Source organism: Netta rufina (genome assembly GCF_964035555.1).
Source record: "Netta rufina genome assembly, chromosome: 4".
NCBI classification, from domain to species: domain Eukaryota; kingdom Metazoa; phylum Chordata; class Aves; order Anseriformes; family Anatidae; genus Netta; species Netta rufina.
Window position 1 is genome coordinate 61,389,591 of NC_140127.1, and position 14,519 is coordinate 61,404,109.

The 14,519-nt window shown below is 39.7% G+C and overlaps 1 protein-coding gene across 4 annotated transcripts in view; it reads left to right on the top strand.

Annotated features, from left to right (window-relative positions):
• Nucleotides 1-14,519, top strand: part of LDB2 (LIM domain binding 2) — a 216,309-nt gene that overhangs the window by 200,383 nt on the left and 1,407 nt on the right. The window contains exons 6-8 of one of the 4 annotated variants that reach the window (XM_084286790.1): nt 4,105-4,228; nt 5,360-5,511; nt 11,760-11,902. In XM_084286790.1, coding sequence (XP_084142916.1) covers nt 4,105-4,228; nt 5,360-5,511; nt 11,760-11,864 — 381 coding nt within the window. In that variant the 3' untranslated portion in view covers nt 11,865-11,902. The remainder of the gene's footprint in view (nt 1-4,104; nt 4,229-5,359; nt 5,512-11,759; nt 11,903-14,519) is intronic. The other 3 variants (XM_084286787.1, XM_084286789.1, XM_084286788.1) reach the window with 3 other exon arrangements.

Sequence of the window (14,519 nt, forward strand, 5' to 3'; positions counted from 1 at the left end):
TGTTCCCTACTTTCACTTCCCTGAGCCCCAAGGGTATAACATTACCATTTTCTCAAGTTGGATCTCAGCCCTGTAATTGATGAATTGGACATGGGATCCATATGGAACTCTATCAAAGTCGCTGACACTCTGTACAATGCCAAAATGCATGCATATGTGTCCCAGTGGATGCTGGGCACCCAACATGGACTTTTCAAGCCAATGACTTGTCTTGCTCTAAAGCACTGTGGTCTACTCCAGGACCAAATCCAGCTCAGTGCTACTCACAGTGAAACAGTGATGGTTCTGCAGCAGTGGTCAGACACCGTGGTGATGAGTTCAAATAACAAAACATGACTGGAAACCAAATCTAATCACATTGGGCTAATACGAGTAATGTCAAGATCTTTCAGGATGTTTTAGCACTGGAGAGGGAAAGTGTATCGTCTGTTATGATACTCATTCTTCAGAGATTTAAAAGCCAGAGAAGCATATTTTTCCTATTAACTTCAGGCTTAGTTCAGATGCCCAAGCACTTAAGACACCTTCTAGTGCCTGAAACATCCACACGGAGCCTTGTGTCTTTCTGGGACAGCAAGAGAGACCATCTGGCTCCGATCCAGCGCAATCTATGGCATTTCAGCTGGCACGAGACCCTGTGTGCAGGCAAACGAGTCCCACCTTTTGTATTGTCTAAATGTGGAGCATGGAAATGTCTAACTCATGCCTTGTCAAGCATTGCTATTAAGGATTCTGGGTCCCTAGAAATGTAGAAATTATTTCTGTGATCATACACTGTCACTGCCCTGCAGTCTTTAAGTCTTTAGGGTATTTTCCTGGGTGACTGGTTCTGAGCTGTGCAGAAAATGCTTGAAGAAGAGATTGGTTTAGTTGGTGTTCTAAATATTATTATTATAGTGCTACAGTAAAGGCTTGTATATTTTAATACTACGCAATCCTTGAAAAATGTTAAAATAGATATTTTGAAATGGAATCTTACAGACTGAGATGAGGTGGTCTGTGGGGAATAGGCAGTCGATGCCTCGGGCTTCTTCTGTATGCAAATGAATGTAGGAGTATGTAAAACATTTTGTTAGCTTTGTTTTAAGGAGTCACTCGGTAAAATAGTACAGACAAACCTGTCTGCCAGTTACCCTGCTCACGAGTAGTTAAAGATGGCAGGTGGCAGGTCTCAGGACATAGTCCTGGGCAAGCTGCTCAAGTCCCCTGCTTGAGCAGGGGGTTGAACCAAATGGCCTCTGGAGCTCCCTTCCAGCCTCAGCCACTCTGTGACTCTGTGGTTTTGGCCAACCCATATATTAAATGCATCTTTTCCCAGCATTTTTTGTCTAGCTCTTTGCAAAAAACAAGATACAGATTGTCATTGGCAGATGCCTCAGACTTAAGGTAATTGGACCACAATCTTTTCCTCTTTCAGGGATTTGGTTTTGAGTCATGTTGGATTTCAAGTAGGTCTCGAAGGGCACAGAAAAAACTGTGAGATTTAATATCAATCATCGTTAATCCAGTTCGTTTTACATTTGTGTCCAATTCTCATGAGCTAGACACATTTAAAACGGACTTGTCACTATAGAGTGCAATGTCCTCCTGTTACTTGAGCATCTGACCTTACAATTTGCAGACTTCAGAGGGAGAAATTGGTTGGGAATTCCCCAGCCCCAGCACCAGAAGAGGAATTCACGCGAGCCTGTACAGCTCCTAGATATCAAGAAGATGAGCATGTCCCATGTCGCAGTGCAGGGCCCCTGTGCCTGTCACTTTGAATCCATGTGTGTGACATCAGTCAGCCTTGCTGTGTTTTGGGTCCATATCCAACTTTAATCTTGGGTATGAAAGGAAGGAGATTATAAGCAGATCAAGTTAGCACCAAGTTATCTACAGACTACAGTGACGGCATAGTTCTTCTCAGTGCACATTACAGCTTGTACACAATAGGAAGCATCTTTGCCAGATGATAAAGAAGAAACATTCTCTTTGTTGCCAACAATAAATATATACAGAGGAGTAAATGTGTCAGGAATAAAGTGTCCCTAAGGAAATCTTGGAAGACCCTATGTGTATATTTACATACTTTTAGTCCCAGCAGCAGTAGAACTGTGTGAGTGTAGTGCTCTGCCCAGGCTAACTAGTTTGTTAAGAATTATTACAGCTATCTTTTTCATACTAGTTAGTATCTGCGCATAATGACACGATTTAGGCTGCCCTGCCAGAAACAGATTTTTGAGAACCGAAGCAATGGTGTAGATTATAATCACAAATTCCTCTCTCTCACACACACATTCACAAAACCTGAGCAAGTGCCTGCAGGTTTCAGAATGAATTGAAGAAGAACTCAAAATACAACATCTCTTTCACAGCACAAACTGGATCCTGCATGTGCTTCAGAACCTGATGCTCTTAATTTTTGGTAGAACATTGAACCAGAGGAAAGGCTGAGCCCAGAGTGCACACTATGATAGAAGCTCTCTGTCTATTAGATTACCTTGCAGATATTTGTGTACAAAAAATATATTTTAGAAGTCTATGTAAGAAAAAAGTCAATGAGCCAATTGCAGATTCAATTTCTGCAGCTGGAAAAAAATAATTCTTCATTCTGAAGCTCTTAATTCTCCCTGCTGCTTTATGTTATCTTTGTTTTAACTGCTCTTAATGAAAGGCTCATCAGAAGATAGTGTCAATACATAATAATATTTAAATTCTGAATTCATCTTTAAGTCCTCATGGCAGCTCCCTTTCAGCTATTTTTCCTGCATGCTCGGAATCTCTGTTTATGTGAATGAGAGTAGCGTGTGCATGGGGAGACTGGAACAAACATTGATCAGCTGTGCAGCCCAGAGAGAAGAATTTGCTTCATGTCTTACACGTTTGTAGAAGCATGGAAGGAAAACATCACCTGCTGAAATAAATCCGAGGTGCTCCGTCAGCAAGACCTACTAAAAATTCAGTAAAGGACTGTTGCACTCAGATCAAGAGTCACATTACGTTATGCCTGCCTGCAGTGCCCATTCTGAGCTCTAATAATTTGACCAACTTGTTGCCCTCCTCCTGTTGGTAAAAAGCCAAACCTTCCCTGCTTTTAAATGCAGTTCTGCTTTGAGAAATGTCTCTAAAAGTGACATGTGGGCTCCATGTTTGTTCTGTGTCAACTATTTCCTTATCAAGTGTGCTCAGTTAACAAGGAAGGAACCTTTTCCTCCTGTGTGCCAGCCCTGCAAATTTCAGGTAGAAGCCAGGGGTCAATCGGGATTTTTTCTTCTTATGTACGATGACCAAAAAACAAGGGTTCTGCAAATGAGGGTAAGCCCTCAATTACATATGTGCAATTCTGTTGTCTTCTGTGGCTTTGCATAAGGTTTAACTGACTGGAAATGATTCTGTGGTGATAAACAGGAGGGAATAGAAACCAGTTCACTCCGTTCTTTATGCTAGATCTGCTGTGCTAACAGGAGCAAAAAGCAGTGAACAGTGATTTTAATTATTAAGTGAGCAGACAGAAAATGTATAAGAAGCAACTGTATTTGAAGAAGGGGTCTGCTTCAGAAATGTTCAGCTTCAACATAATAGAGCATTCAAGCTGACAAGGAAAATAAAATGCTTTTTTCTTGGACATGTCATTATACATGTGATGGGAAGAGAATGTATGGTCCTTGTAACAAGAAGGCAACAAAATTATTTGAATTATTTTGCATGAAATAGCAAGATAAAAGATTTTCTTTAAAGCCTCATTCCTGAGAACTCCTCATTGTGGGTGCAGCAGGTCAGAAGATCACTATGTGTACATCTTGCTATACTGGAATGAGAAGCTGGTATGGGCATTTTATGATTTATTAATTCATCTTTACAGCTATGCCAATCAAGCATGACAGTTTTCTGCTCTCCAAAAAAATACCTCAGGTAGCAAATAGTGAGCAAAAAGTTGTCTCAGTTCAGAGTTTTGGTCCTGCAATCCCAGTGCAGATTAAACTGAGCTGTAGGAGGCATACTGTGTTGGCTAGGGTAAAAAATAAAATTTAAAAGCTGAAGATATACTTTCCAGATATGTAAATACTGATCAACTGAATCTTTGATTGAGTGAATTCATTCGATTTTGACTTTTTCTTCCAGTTGTGTGTAATACTGGAGCCAATGCAGGAACTGATGTCAAGACATAAAACTTACAATCTAAGTCCTCGAGACTGCTTGAAGACTTGCTTGTTTCAAAAATGGCAGAGAATGGTGGCCCCACCAGGTATGTTTGTTTTCTAGCATTTAATTTATTTTATAATTAAGTGAATATGGAAACAATGGGAAATTTTGGTGCAGATTTACTTACAAAGGAAAATAATAAGAATTAATACTGTTCCAAAATTAAGCTTGAAAATGATTTTGATTTTGCATGATTTCAGTCTGATGCAACACAATGTAAACCAAGTTTTATAAATGTGCACGTTCAAATGGATCCACTGTGCATAGGACATAATTTAGTTCAAAAATACATGTAGATAGAATACAAAATGCCTACTGGCTCCATTAGAATTCATAGTTTGTGTAATTCAGCTTCCCGCTGTGACTCTGAAATTACAGCTACAATTCATAATTAATTGTCTTTGAGTCTAATATAATGTTATTTACAGGCCTGGACCTAATCTCCTTTCTCTTACCTGAAAATAATAATTCTCCCTTTTTACAGATTATTAAAGATTTGCGTATTTAAGACTATTTACATGGATGCCCAGGCCAAATTTTGCAAAGTACAACTGCTACCTTTGTTCTACTCCAATTTAGGACAAATTATGCAATTGTCCCAGTTTGGTCTAAGTTTGGAAGATTTGCAAATAAATGGCATTCAGTACTTTTTAACATGTTCCTTGGGAGTGTCAGTTTTAAAGATGAAGCCCACACCAGAGCCGGAAGGGAATTCTGTGGTATTTGTTGTATCACTGGCAGCAATAGGGCAGAAAGCTGCCTGCCTCGTTCCTTTGTCTCTGGCCAACACAGCTGAGGCTGTAATCTACATCAGACTAAGATCTGGATTTTTCTTTAGCAAAAACTTCAGCAAGTTACGCAGCCCCTTTTAACATTATGATAATTACCATGATATCCCCATTGGTAGAATGCCTCCATGTGTCTTTATAGATAATCTGGGAGAATAAACTTCATTAGTCCATTATATAAAATTGAAAGCAGATTCCACTGGTTTGGTTCCAAATAGTATTCCAAGGTTCATATGTTAAATCTAAACTAACTACTACTAGTAGTAGTAAACTTATGAACGTAAAACTAGATGAAAAAAGTATTTCAACACTTCTACTTGTGGTTCAGTTTAGCACACACTTTACAACATTTTCCATTTTCTTTGCTTCTCACCATTTTATTGCAGCAGAACCCACAAGACAACCGACAACCAAACGGAGAAAAAGGAAAAACTCCACCAGCAGCACTTCGAACAGCAGTGCTGGGAACAACGCAAACAGCACCAACAGCAAGAAAAAGTCAGCTGCTGCAAACCTGAGTCTATCAAGTCAGGTACCTGTAAGTCTCACTTTCCTTTTAGGCCCCAATCACTTACAGTGCTTTAATTCTTTCCTTGTAAAGAAGGTGCATTCTTGAGCCTAAAATATAACAAGCAAAAGGCGGCCTTGCACACACGGTATGCCGTGGAAGCTGGGGAATTAGTGGGGAGATGTGAAGAAGCCATTCTGCAGTGCAGGTTGAATGATCCACCCTGATGCAGGGCTACCTTGAGGAACAGATGTGACTTTTTAAGGCTGAGGCCAGCTCGCCAATGGGACTCTTTCCACTGGTGGTAGGATTCAGACTGGGCCCCATGTGTTCAGATGTAGCATGAGCAGAGTGTCTTGCAGATGTCCAAAAACCCAGTGCTATGTGGGCATGAGCCCCTCTGGAGCAGGGTTGCCACACCTGAGCAGACCACTTGTCTCGCTACGTTAGTACCTTATCTCTAATCGGTGCTGGGTTCGGGTGCTCCAGTGGACAAGGTTATGAGTCACCTTGCCTGCAGAGTTTAGCTCATTCTCAAACCACTCCATTTGCACAGGGTAGATCCCTTGGAATATGGGTATCAGTTTATTCACCTCGCTAGCTGTAACTGTTGGCATCCTAATTATATAGGGAAACACGAAATCATTTATAGAACTCCACCAGCATTTAAATAATGTCACATTTATTGCCTTAGTCATGATATAGGGGTAATGTGACCCCAAATTGTGACAAAGTATGCCTTAGTCAATAAGGAGATAGCTCATGCATTTTAAAGTTGGGGAAATTAATTTGATATTATAGGAACTATAAAGTGGTATCTTGGGAATAACATGCAGGGATTTTTATTGGATTTCTGATCAGCAGATAGGAAAGGGCTATGTCTCTTCTGAAGCCTGACAAAGAATATAGGCCTTTTGTTAGCACAAAGCAGGCACTTCCTAGAAAGCTCGAATACTCAGATAAAAAAGAGGAGTAGACTAACACCAGTGAAATGAAATGAAATGAAGATTTTTGTTTAGCAACTGAGTCAGCAATCCACTAGCTTACAGCAGCTTTGGGCTTCAGTACATTAAACTCATATTTTCTCCTTGTCATATTAAAATTTTCACGTGGCTCCTATCCCTGGAGTCAGATTCTTTCCCTAATATAGGCATCTCTGGGCTTTTCTGGCAGCACGAAGCAGTCAGAAGGCCAGCTACCTGATCCCCTGGTGGCAGAGACCACTCTGCCTCGCTGATTGTGTCTGCCAGAAAACCCCTTGGATCAATAATCAACCACACTTATGAAAAAACAGCAATTAGGTGTAAAACTGAGCAACCAGCTAGTTCCCTGCTGCCTCCAAGTTTAAAAGACAGGAAGATCACTGTATCTCAGCTGCTCCCTGCCCTGAGTTCAGTTCAGCAGGACCAGAGCCTGACCCCCCTGCCCCTCTGAAGCCTGCTCCTCCCTGGAGAGATGTTGACTTTTGTTGGCTTCAGTGGTAGCTGCGTGTGCTTGGATGTTTGAATGTAATTGGGCCCTCTGATAGTTACCTGTCACTCCCACTGATACTCAGGCTGACTTCAGGAACTCAGAGGCTATTCCTGACAGACGAAGTAGTCAAGGCTGCTCTTCCTGTTGGGGATAATAGTTGAGCATCTGAGACATCACGGTGAAGTTTAGCATGGTGTGAGGGATGGATTTTTAGTCTTCATTGACTTTCAGGATGCTGCGTAGCTATTTTTTTTCAATGCTATTTGCTTTCTGTACCAAAGTAGCAAGATGGTCCAAATTCTTCTTTTATGGAGTATTAGGTTTCTTTTTTAGGACCCTTCTCTTTTCACTCTGCACAGTGGAAAATGGTTAGCTGTTCAATTTGACATACTAACAGTTCTCCCCATCTTCCCGAAGGCAAAGATAGCAAACCAGATGGAATTGATGGTTGGGCCATCCTGCAGGATAGACAGAACTCAAAATAATTTTAGCAGTAAGATATTTTGGTGTAAAACTATTCAACACTTTTCAGTTAAATAGAGAAATGTTACTGTGTTTATTCAAAATTATGCATTTTTGAAGCGGTCCTTCTTATTACAGACATGCCACTGCTTTCTGAAGTTAGTGGCAGGTAGCAGTAACTTGCCTTCTGTTTCTTTCTCTTAACTTTACCTCAGTGAACTAGTCAGTAGTTAATGTTTGATTTTCTTCATATGCAATAGAAGACAAGATACCTTCAAACAGAATATGAGAGTTTTCTCAGTTTTCCAATATTAAAAGCTTCATTCAGCCACAGAGCTTTCTGTGAATGGGTCTTTCCTGCTCAGTAGAAAAAAAACTTCTGAAATCATTCATTTTCCATGTTAAAATCATTCTTTCCATTATTATTAGAGAAGAGGAATGAAACCACTGCATCTTCTGTCCAGATGACTTGCATATGCCAAGGTAGTTCCAGTTCCATTTTTCCCATCGTCTTTGCTGGAGAACCCCAACAACGGGCTCACATTCATACCAAACCTGCATTAATATAATGTCATGTACTCCATGTGCAAGCTTTCTCTTTTTCTCCAGTGGTTTCTTCCCAGCCAGCAAAGACAACCAGACAACCCCTCCACCATAACAGAATCTAACTTCCTGTCACTTCTATGCTTCTATATTGTTTTCTCTTTGATAGTAAATTAATCCTGGTTATAGAACATTTCCGCAGCCTCTACTCTATGTAATGTTTCTTGGTTTAGGATATTAGCAATTATTCAGTTTTGCTGCTACAGTAATGCTGTGTACACTGGCAAATATGTGAACTTACCATAACCCTCATCAGCTTCTCACCCACACCATTAGCTTCTGTTTGTGTAATGAGGTCTTCATGTCTGGAGAGGCAAATTTTCCACTTTCAGGAAAGCAGCTGGAGTACTGTCAGCTATGAAAAAGTTTGAAACTTCAGAAAGATTTCTCATTTTCCCCATAGTCCCTTCCAGATCTTCAGATAAATACACAGTGCTAAACAAAATTAGATCAATGAGATGAAATGGTGTTTGTCACATACACATGCTTCTTCATTAATAGGAGGTTGTGTCATTCCCTCTACCTGAGTATTTTCTGATCAGTTCTTCAGGCAGGGACAGTACTGACAACAGAGATCCAAGCCCAGAAAGTAAAATGTTGTTGTATTTCCATGCATGGGTCAGGTTAGTACTGCACCCTGAAGTTCAGCTGCTGAAACCTAATCAATCAGTATCATTCGTACCCTTTGTGTTGCCTTAAATTTATTAGCACTTTGAGTGTGCTGACACGTTCTGATACATCTTTAATGACACAGTCTTCAAAAACATCCTAAGGGGCTCTGTCAGTGGGTGGGCATGCATCTTCCCTCTCATCAGTAATTTGAACAGGGTCACTCTTATGCTGTCCTTATGTTTCTAGCTGTTTTTTAATACTTTCTCAGCTCTGCTAAATAAAATACAAAGTTTTGCCCTTTTGATGGTTACTTGCACTCTGTTACACTCATTTTCCCTTATGTATATTTCCCATCCTCTATGATTCTGTTAATTCTTATGCTACTGGTTACAGACCTTCATCATCTCCTATTATCAATAGGATTCTTCCTGCCCAAGTCCCTTGTTTAACACTTTTCCTACATATTGTGAGCTTTCTTAAAACAAGTGTAGTTAGTCAGTGTGCTACATGATTGCCCTGCATAACTCATGTGTAGGTTGGTTTTTCAGTTGTTCAGTGATTCTTTTGACTGGAATCTATTGATGCTGAGGCAACGTGCTGCAATGGGTTGGAAGCAGAACTAAATGCCACTGAAGTCTCTCCAACAGCACAAATAGAAAAATATTTTTCTCACCTGAAGTTTGCTTCTCTTGGGCTTTCATTGGTGCAGGCAGAATACTTCTACAAATGCATTGGGTTTTGTTTAGTGTGTAAAGAAAGCTGACAAAACAGGGACAAAAAAACTGTAGTCCACTCAGATGTCTTAGTCTCAGCAGATTCCAGTCATTCCAGTCAGATTTGTTCATGATCTTGATCTTGTCTGATCTTTGGAAGAAACATTAACCCATTGTGCAGAAACCAGGATTACCGATTTCCTCTTTCCTCCAAGAGCAAAGATGGTGAAGATTCCTTCCACAAGGGTCATAGCAAACTTGTCTTTCTCATGTTAGCTTTCCTATGATTTCAAAGTAAGGTAGTTATCTAATTTGTATGTGTCATCGTTTATCATTTACACATTACTAATTTCCTCTAATATTTGAAGCTAGTTGCAGTGTTCTTCCATACCTTTGTTCAGGTTTCAAGCCTCTTCACAGGCTGAGATATGATTTCATTTCTTTATTATTATTATTATTATTATTATTATTATTATTATTATTATTATTATTATTATTATTATTATTATTATTATTTTATTATATTTCAAATAAAACTGTCATGCAAAACCAGGCTCTTGTATGTAGACCTGTACACTGTGATCTGTGGATTATAGGTGTAAGCAAGATGATCAAAAGTGGTTAATATCACTTGAAAATCAATTTCAGTTAAGTTTAATGAAAACAGTCCACATTGATCTATTTTAATCTATTTGAATTTGGAAATTTGACAATACACAACTCTCACAAACTCAAAGAACCTCTGTGCTGCTCCCAGTCATAACTGTAGAAATTAACAGGTGGATTTTGCTTTTATTTACTAATGAAGATCTCGTTGAGTATAATACTGTAGCCATGAGCTTAGTGAAATATCATTTGTGTTGAAAAGAATAAAGCGTCACTGCACGCCACTAAGTAAATCAACTATTCTTTGTTATATCCAGAGTCTTAATTAGAGCCTCTTTGCGCTCTTTAAATGAGTTATATACCTCAATAGTCTCAATTTCTCTTTGTAGTTCTTTGTAAGCTCCTCAAAAGCCAAATTCATAAATAAACCTGCTAATGTGGGAGGGAGCAATACAATCTCTTACGTGTTTCAGAAACAGGGAGCAGGTTTAGGTGTTTTGTAATAGATGAAGGACTGGAGCTACAGTTCCAGGGCTAGAAGATTAGTGTCAGAAATTATCCCTAAGTCTCAGAACAGTGCAATTCAGAATCTAAAATTTAGCCTTAAGGAGATGAGAGTGAGCAAATTGGTTTCCAGTTTTTGCGCTTTACTAAAAATGTACCAAACAAGACCAGCACGTCAAGTTAACAGAGAGGACTGTGATGAGATGTGAAAGATAACCATTTTCCTCTAGAAAGTGTTTACTCTGAAACCTAATTAAAATGTCAGTTCTGTTTCTACAGATCATTTCAGCACAAATGTCAGTCTGATGTTTTTATCTTAGAGGTAGTGACCATTACTGCGGAGGGCAGCAATGGGGCTCTAAGTCATTAATATTTTTTGTGGCAAGGAGTTATGAAGTCAATTATTAAAATAATCACCACTAACACAATTCTGTAAGAAGGAAGGAGGAGATACCCTTCTTTTGACTTAGCACTTCCAGGTGTGCAGGCTGCTTAAACTAGTGTAACTTCCAGTTCTTGAAGTATGAGGCTTGTTTGAAACATTTACTTGATAGTTTCAAGCATTTTTTAATTATCTCAGGCTTGTGAAGCACTGCTTGTGTACTTCTGGGGACAGTGACACCTACATATTAAAAAAACAAATTAATAGCAAAGCAAAATAAAATAACAAAGCAAAGATGGAAAGCATAGGTATGGGGATTTTTACATGGCTCATACATTTTTTTTACACTTTCTTACCTCCACACACCAGTAAGATATTGATTAGACACAGAATGATCTTTAAAATCCCAAGTTAAAAAGTCTAGTTCTAGAACTGGGTATAGCAGAGCTAAACTTTGAGGCTAGGTATAAAAAAGATGAAGCCTGAGAAATGACCGGTCTGTTAAATAGAAGTGCTTGCATTTGGGTTGTGTATGAAGTGATCTCTGTGTGTAGTTTATATGCATCAATTTAAGTTTGGATGGTAATTAGGGATATTGCAGGATGAAAGGTATGATATACATGAAAGCTGCTTTTGTGGTTATATTATTAAATAATACATTTCTATCACATAATGTAAAACATCCACTGCTTTATTTACAGGGCTTCACTGCAACCATATTTTACTATCATGAGACATTCCTTCACCAAAAATGTTGTTTCTAATCACGGAGTAAATTAATAAGATTGAGTGACTACAGTCTAAATCTTTTTTAAACTAATCTAGTCAAATATGTGCTACCATAACTAGGCCGTAGCAGAATATGCTGCCGTGCAAGAGACTAGGGTTTAATTCTTGGATTCTGCTTCTCACTCCATGAGCAGGAGCTAGGAGCACTCCAGAGCTGCAGCCTCAACCCTGGGAGGGATGGAGCCTTGTGTCATTCAACAGCAGTGACCCCCACTGGCCAATTTAAGGAGAAGCATTGAGGGGCTCTAAAAGGAGTCACTTCCAGTCCTCCTCAGAGGTTGGTGGTCATTGCACGGGAATTAGTGAGTGGAGGTTCAATGGGGTGCACTCGGTGGGGTCTTCAGCTTTTCAGTCTGAGGAGCAGAATCCTCTCCGGGGAGGAACCAGCATGTGCGCTTCCTGAGATAGTATTTTTGCCTGACATAACTCTAAGCAGCAGGATTGTCAAGACTATATATATTATATACACTTTTAAATGTCCTGTAACTAATGCTGTGATATCTATCTCTTAAATAGAATGAGGGAAAACTCCACTAACCTCAATATAATTCTAGTTTAATTCTCAGAGAGAGAGAGAGAGAGAGAGACTCAGTGTCATGGAGAGAAACATAAGTGCAAACTGTCCTCTCAGTGGGTGTCATTAAATTAAAGGAATAATATTTGAGAAGAGTCAGATAAATTAGAGAGGGAAAGGCTTACATGGTCGTTGAGCATCTCCCCACTGATGCACAAATGTTCCCTGCCACAGATTGAGTTTTTTCCCTGTCCACTGTTAGGTGACCGGAGCAGCAAAGCTAGCACTTTCCATTGGGGTCATTAATCCTCAGTCCGTAGTTCTCAGCACCAGGAATGTTGTCTTATCAGTAGGGGTTACATTTTCAGTTCCTTAATGGCATCTTAGTACCCTAGCACTTCAGATTAGCCTAAAGCGATACTCTTCCTTTCAGCACCAGCAGCTATTAAGCATATTTACCCCTCCCAATCATTTGGACGATGCAATACATGTTTAATTCTTTTCCACAGCCTCCTCCCCAGCCAGCTGCTCTAGCCCCATAGCTATTTTTGGTGCACTTCTCTAAGTCTCATCCAAGCTGCTGACCTCTTCCTGGTATGGCAGCGCACAGAACTTGAGGCAGCATCAGGGGTCTGTACTCAAGAGCACTGAAGTTAAAGGAACTGTTGCCACCTCGGTCTGTGACTCTGTATTGCACTCACTGTGGTCCTTTTTGCCTGACGTATCGCTGCACGCTCCAATCCATTTTGCTGTCCTCTGCCAGGTTTCTCTTGTCGTTAATGCTCTCGCAATGCAGTGGGGTCAGGTCTGTTTCAGCAGTGCACGCTAGAAGTTTTCTGTTGTTTAGGGGGATGAAATGAACTAGAATAAACTTTTGGTTACAAACACCTTTGTCTTTTAAACTTCTGGGTTGCAAAGCTATGTGTGAGATTTATTTAACAAAGTCTTTTATGGGTATGTGGAGTAACAAAATGCAGAGAATGCAAAGAGGAAATCATGTAGCAGTATCCATCTACTCACAAATTTTTCACATAGCACAGGCTGAAAATGTGATAAAAACATTCTTCTGTAGCATGTCAGCCTTTGCTAAGGGATATCAAGATACAGTGTAAATAGAGGCAGTGATTTGTGTTGTTTCGTGGGGAATGAAGCACGTATCAGATTAAATAAAACAACACAACAAAACACAGCACCTGATTATATGCAAACACTTGTCTTCTGTTTGCTTTTTACAAATGCTTTTACATTCACAAGGAGGACCAGATCCTTTAAAATATGAATCTGTTGTTCTCTAGGACTCTGTGAAGGGCTTGTTAAATCAGTAGTTACAAAGCTAGACATCTGGAGTTACTGCACTTTTACCAAACGTTACCTGATGCCCTGCCACCTGAGCTGCATGAAAAGATGCATCCCACATACTTCTTGTAGTGGTTAGTTCAGCAGCCTGATTCTCCATTGAACAGAGAGAACAAGAGAGCTCTCTGGCTTTGCACCTTTGCTTTCCAATCTCAAGTTTGCACCTTTCTATCCCATGCTGGTTAGGTTTTTTGCAGCAAATCTGTGATGCACTGGAGTACAGTAGGCGGTTTACTTGTTTTCATGGAAGGACAATTTGTACTTAAAGTAGTGATTAGATGAATTCTTTCTTTCTTGCATGCTTCAGTTTTTGATGACTACTAGCTTCATCAGTGTAATTATAATTAGCACTCTTCATCTTCCTTTTACGGTACCAGCTGGACAGATTGGTCCTCTTACTGCACAGATTGGCGGCAGGGTTGCCTACATGGAGTTAGGTGACAGGCACCATGAAATAACAGATGGTAAATTCAGGGCTTGTTGGCAATCAGCAGGTTTTTGCTAATGACTTAATTAGCTATGCAAATTGTCAAATCAGTGTGAACATTGTTTTTATCGAAAACTTTACCTAAATTAATTACCATAATTAAGTAGCAGAATGTCAAGTATATTGGATGCGTAAAAGGGCTTGGCTGGCTAAGGATAAGAGAGTTACCATCTTTATTAGAGTGCTGTGCTCCACATTTGAAAAGTCTGAGGATAAGAAATGTGGTTTCTTTTAAACTAGTTTTAAAATACGCATATCACAGAGTTGCAACTGAGAGGCACCCTGGTGCCTTTTCATATGGCTCAGGAAAGAAAGCCTGGATAAAGGCTGAATATCTCAAGCAGGAGTTTAAGGCAGTTTCAGAGCCTGCTTGTTTTAAAAAATAATAAAAAAAAAATCAGTCTACCTGCTTTTCAGTTCTGGGGTGTTTAAGATCCAGAGCCATGAGCATGCTGCTAGAGAGATGAGTTACAGTTTTTCGTTTAAATTAGTAGTGAAATGTAAGCCTGTCTCCTAGTTCCTACTATGCAGGAACTT